The 6,213-nt window shown below is 44.9% G+C and overlaps 1 protein-coding gene across 1 annotated transcript; it reads left to right on the forward strand.

The window, feature by feature from the left end:
- The first annotated feature begins 3,960 nt into the window (after window positions 1-3,960).
- On the forward strand, window positions 3,961-5,821 carry LOC127227735 (interferon-induced transmembrane protein 1). Its single transcript, XM_051192081.1, has 3 exons — window positions 3,961-4,197; window positions 4,834-5,042; window positions 5,534-5,821. The coding sequence occupies exons 2-3, from the start codon at window positions 4,860-4,862 to the stop codon at window positions 5,672-5,674; spliced, it is 324 nt and encodes a 107-aa protein (XP_051048038.1). The 5' UTR covers window positions 3,961-4,197; window positions 4,834-4,859; the 3' UTR covers window positions 5,675-5,821.
- Window positions 5,822-6,213: the final 392 nt, after the last annotated feature.

The following is a 6,213-nucleotide window of genomic DNA, read 5'->3' on the forward strand; positions in this document are numbered from 1 at the left end:
AGAACAAAATTTTTAGTTTTAGACCAGTGCACTGAGTTTTAGTCTTGGTAAGTGTAAACAAAACAAAACAAAATCTGGCTATTTTGCCTTAGGACAAACTCTTATTTTACCATATAAAAATTCATCTTATCATGAGACAAAGCAACATAATAAGCTCATTTATAATTTGCTAAAAGAATTGAATCTAAGTCACATTCATAGCACTCATTTTGTGCTAGATACTGGTCTTGATACCTATTAGCCATCTGTCTCTGATTCAAGTTCCTGGAAAACAGGTTCCCAGCAACCCTGGCTATTTGATCCCCACTCAGAAATGTGCAGCCATGACCTTCTACTTTGTTATGATATGACTAACTACTGATTTTGGCTTCTATTACCTGCAGATAGTCAAGGGCTGTTTTAAGGTCACCTGCTGCCTAACCTTGGCAGAGCAGAACAGCTCTTTGTCTCCTACAGCTTGATTGTGCAGATAACAAGGACTTCCAGTGGTTTCCACCTTTAAAAGCCCTGCTTTCACTGGCCTCCAGGTTAGAGGCTGCGGCCCTGGTAGCAGATTTAATAAATTTGGCTAGTTGTAAATGAATTGAGTCTGAAGGTTTTTCTTTTCCTGATGGTCTCAAACTCTATAACAATGGAATAACTTAGTAACCTGTCTACATGTTGTGAAACTTTTAAAGTTCTTGTCTGTCCCTGGTTCTAGGCAGGCTGTAGAGCTGCTTAGATTTTTTTGGTGCTTTTATATTTTTTTTTATATTTTTTTTTATATTTTTCTCTTCTCAAGAGTCTAACAGTTACATTCCAGCAAGAGATGGTCAAGATAATAAAGTTTACAGTTACCTCAGATGGTGAACTTAGAATTTAGTGGAAAAGTAGAAGGGAAGATGAAATGTGCCAAAAATTCTTGTAAGTTAACTCTGTAATTACAACTTAGAGTACAAAAAACGCCTGCTCCCCTGAAGAACTGGGATATGACAAACTGCTGCTTTTGACCAGGGGGCAGAAGGGTAAGAAAAGAGAAAGAGATGATGTTCCATAGTACAACATGGACAGGAAGCTTGCAACTGGGATCATTGATGGCAGGCTGGAACAAGGTGAGATGCAGGGAAAGGAGCATGTGTCCGGATCATGCTGAGGTCTTCATTAGCCATCAGGAAGGAGAAGCAAGTCTTCTGAGAAGGGGCACTGCTTTTACTTGTTCCTTGAGTTACCTAATGTGAATGTTCCAAGCAAACATGTGTGAGAGAGTGTATGTGGCAAGGAGGGAGAGCAGATGGGAAGGGTTCTGCAAATGAGAAAAGTCAAAGGTGGAGAGGAAGGAACAAAGTTGCCTGGTAGAGGGGTGGCTGGTATTAGACAAGGTGGAGCATGTCCAAAGGAAGAGTTGTCATGGATGTCATATAGGGCTGAATTTGAGAAGGATAGGTTTGGGGGATGGAGAATAGATCCATGGATGATCACCTAAGAGGCATCCTTAAAAGGCAATGGGCACCACCTCCTGATGGTTTCCATGGTGAGATATAATCTCAGTGCATTGACTTGGCTGAGAGGTGCCTTAGACTAGGGTGTCTCCTGAAAATAAAGACTCTATCAGCTCACAGAAGTAAAACAATCATGCCTCAGCCATGTTAGTCCTGTTGGGCATCACCCCTCCAAGGGATGCTCACAAATCCAAAAGTACCACATGTCAGTTTTGAGGGAGAAAGTGAAACTCTGGTGACTCATAGTTCCCTGAGGTCAGGAAGTGTGATGAGGATGAGGGGGAAATGGCAGGCATAAATATCAATCTGGAGAGCAGCAGAAGCAAATGTCAGCACAGAAGGTGATGGAGAGGCAAAAAGAAAGCCACTGCAACCCTCTGTTGTTTCGCCAACTGTTATGAAAGTATTCCCGTTGTCTCTCAGGGACAAGCATCTGAGAATTTGCCTGCTGTGTGTTTGTCATTTTTGCAGTGTGTTTTCTTTCTTTAAAAACTAGCTTATTTTTTAAAGTTTCAATCTTTAATTTTTAAAGATTATTTTATTTCTGGGAACTGGAGAGATGGCTCAGAGGTTAAGACCAGTAACTGTTCTAGAGATCCTGAGTTCAGTTTCCAGCAAACACGTGGTGGCTCACAGCCATCTATAGTGAGACCTGGAGCCCTCTTCTGGCCTGCAGGCAAACGTTCAGACAGAACACAGTGTACATAATAAACAAACAAACAAACTTTACCCAAAAAAAAAAGAGTATTTTACATCATGAAAATGAGTGTCTTGCCTGCACCACATGCATACCTGGTACCCACAAAGGCCAGAGGGAGTGTCAGTTCTCATGGAACTGAAATTACAAACAATTGCCATGTGGATGCCAAGACTTGAAACAAGGTCCCCTGGAAAAGCAGCCAGTTCTCTTAACCCCTGTCTCTCTAGCCCTGTTTGTTTGTTTTTTGAGACAGGGTTTCTCTCTGGCTTTGGAGGCTATCCTGGAACTAGCTCTTGTAGACCAGGCTGGTCTTGAACTCACAGAGATCCGCCTGCCTCTGCCTCGCTAGTGCTGGGATTAAAGGTGTGTGCCACCACCGCCTGGCTATGTTTACTTTTAATTATGTGTATATGTGTGTTAATGTGTACTGAGTGCAGTACCTAAGGAGGTCAGAAGGGGGAATCAGCTCCTCTTAAGCTGGACTTAGAGACTATTGTGAGCTTCCTGACATGGGTGCTAGGAACCAAACTCAAGCCTTCTGCAAGACTGCCGAGCCTTTCCTCCAACCCCAGCACCTTTTCTTTATTGAATCTCTCCATCTGGTAAATTCCAGTCTGGTAAATACTTTTATCCTTGTGTGTGGTGGCTTGAAATAAAATGGTCCCCCAAAGGGGGTGGCACTGTTAGGAGGTGTGGCTTTGTCAGAGGAAGTGTGTTACTGTGGGGGTGGACTTTGAGTTCTACACTGAAGTTGCTCCCAGTGTCATAGACCATTTACTGTTACCTACAAGGTGTAGGACTCTCAGCTACTTCTCCAGCATCTCATCTGCTTGCATGCCACCATGTCTCACAGTTATGATAATGGACTGAACCTCTGAACTGTAAACAAGACACCACGATTAAATGTTTTCTTTATAACAGTTGCTATGGTCACGGGGTCTCTTAGCAGCAATAGACACCCTAACTAAAATATTGGGCTTTTGGCTCCCCATTCTTGGCACACCATCAAACCCAAACAAAGATGGTGGCATTGCCTGGGAAGGGCCAATCAGCACAAGCCAACAGCTGGAGCCCTGCCTGCAGTTTTGCCTCCTTGTGCCCCAGCATCCTCTGGTCTGGCCTGGCCTGAAGGCTCTGCTGTCCTCCACAGTGCATTTAACCACCTGAAGATTTTAAGCTGCTCCTCTTGGACCTCTGCTTGCCTCCTTTACAGGTTCTATGTAGATATGATTTCCCAGAAGGTGATATTAGATGCCAGTCATCTCTTACAACTGCAATGACCATTGTAAGTAAAACTTAAGTGTCAATGGTTCTGAAAAGTTTAAATCAGGTTACTGCAGACCCCGGCATCATCAGAAGTAGAAATGGACACGAAAGCAAAAGGCAGTTCTCAGACAAGGTTTTTATTAGGGGCTTTCACTTCAGAGGAAAAGGGGAAGAGCATGGAGATTTGGGAGGATGGGGTTGGGGGCTCTGTAGCTTCCTATCTTTTAAGTACATTAAGTTGGGAAGGCAATGCCACTCAGCATTCAGTGGGGACTTAAGTCAGTGGTGCCATCTTGATGACAGTATATTCTAGAAGGTTCATATATGCTGTAATGACTAATGTTGCTTATCAACTTGACTGCATCTAGAATTAATTAAAACCCAAGCAATTGGGCGTGCCTGGGAGAGATTTTTTTTTTTTTTTTTTTGGTGGAATTATTTGAGGTCAGAAGACCCACCCTAAACCTGGGCCACACCTTCTGATGGCAGCCTACATAAAAGGACACGGAAGGAGGCTTTGCTTTTTGTCTGCTTACCCATACTCTCACTGGCAAGTTCATCTCTCCTGTTCCTGGGGCATTCCTTTACTGGTATAGAACCTACTTCTTCAGGATTCCAACATAGCTCTCTAGTACCTCCCTGGGACTCTAGAACCAAATTCAGACAGCTGATACATTTGGTCTTGTGGACAACTCCTGGATCCTTGGCCTTTCCATCGGGAGAAAGCCGATTGGACTCATCAGACCACAGCCTGTAAGTCATTCTCATAACCCCCCTTTTTTACCACTTGCAGCTGCTTTGGCCAGAATTCGGGGTGCAGTCATCTCTGGGGAAATCCAGTCTTATAGGCCTTTGTTTTTTTTTTTTTTTTCAACTTCAGCTTCTAGAATGAGTATCCCACAAAGGCAAAAGCAGATTAACTGAAAACACAGAACCCTGAGCCCTGTTTGAATAGAAAATAGATGACAAACTCTCTGATAAGTTATTCTCCCCCATCTGTCACAAACAGACATACAAAAAAAATCATCATTCCTCAAAGCACACTTCCTCAAAGCTCCCTTCTACTTACTGTAACCCATGCACTCAGGGGTCACTGATGTCTTTTCTTCTTCTCAGTGGAGGGTGAACTGCTGACCTTCCAACCTCTGGGGATTCAGGGTCAGGACAGCCTGAGAAGGCCTAGGAGTGGCTCTCCCAGAAGACACCCCCAGTGGTAACTTGAAACAATTATTTGTTCTTAACTCCCCAGTCCCTAGAAAACATACCAATTTGCAAACATAGAGAAGCAGTTTTCTGAGAAACAGACCCCACTGGGGAAAAAGCGGGCCACCTATGCATCAGTCTTCAGACAAGTGTGAGCCACATTTCCCATTCCTTCCTTATCCACAGCTCTTAATACCCTCAAACACCAAGAGATGCCTAAGGAGCACCAAGAGATTGTGCTGGGGGGACCCCACATCTCTACTTCTGCAACAACCACCGTGGTCAACATGCCTGGTGAGATCTCCATGCCTGACCATGTGGTCTGGTCCCTGTTCAATGCACTCTTCATGAACTTCTGCTGCCTGGGTTTCATAGCCTATGCCTATTCTGTGAAGGTATTTTATGCGAATCTCAAGTTTGACTTGTTCCAATGGTTCCTGGGGTGTGTGGGGGCAGATCTTGGGTCACTGTGAGAGTTTATATATATCATCTTACATGAGTGTGTGTGTGTGTGTGTGTGTGTGTGTGTGTGTGTGTGTGTGTGTGTTGGGGGATATCTAGGTAATCACAAGGGAAAGCCTGGAGATCTCTAGGTCAGGGTATATGCTTTGAAGCCTAGAACCTTCCTGGTGCCTGGAAATGCCCCTTCACCCTGAAGACTAGGACTCCAGGCTGGGTAGAAAGTGCACAAGGGACTCACAGGAAACAGTGGGGTGAGTGGCCAGTGCTGGGTCTCTCTGGATAGTCTTGAGTGTGTGAAAGTGGAGGAAGTTCCCTGGCCTGAAAAGTAAAAGGGGATGCTGAGAAGATGATGGGAGAACTGAGTTAGAACACTTGTCTCTCACTTGACCGGCTCCAGGGCCTCAGATTGTCTGGTTTCCTCCAGTCTAGGGACAGGAAGATGGTGAGTGACATGACTGGGGCCCGGACCTACGCCTCCACTGCCAAGTACCTGAACATCTGCGCTGTGGTCTTCAGCATCATTATGTTCATTGTCACCATCATTGTTTATGTCAGCTTCTCCTAGAGTTCTCACGGATGGTAATGGATTGTGGAGCCTTCTAGTCCTGCCTGTGCTCCACTGTCTACAGCTGCCCCTTTACTCCACACATATGTGAGTGTTAACTCACACATCTGTTCACAGTGGATCCAATAAAGTGCATTGCTGACAACCGTGCTGTGACTCTGTTCCTGAACTAATATTGGTTTGAGCTTGTCCTGTGTCTTCCCAGTCTGAGGTCAGTAGGACATCCTCAACTTGTCATGTTTCTGGCCACCTGCAGTGGGCAATAGTTGACCAGACTTCTCAGTGTGTATGTTTGGGGGAGGGGGAGTAAGCTTTGCCCACTTAAGGCTCCATGTGTCCAGAATGCCTGTAAGTGATATCGAACAATGATCCAGGGAGTGGCCAGCCCACTGATGTGTTACCAGCTGAGGTTCCTATTCACCTCTCCAGATGAGCCACATCTCAGAGTTGAGACTCTGGGCTTCTGGTCTGAGCCCCGTCATAATGCACTGGGTTCTCTGATTGGAAACTCATCATCTCTTGCCCATCTCTCACCTTCT

The sequence above is a fragment of the Phodopus roborovskii genome, unplaced genomic scaffold (genome assembly GCF_943737965.1).
Source record: "Phodopus roborovskii unplaced genomic scaffold, PHOROB, whole genome shotgun sequence".
NCBI lineage: Eukaryota > Metazoa > Chordata > Mammalia > Rodentia > Cricetidae > Phodopus > Phodopus roborovskii.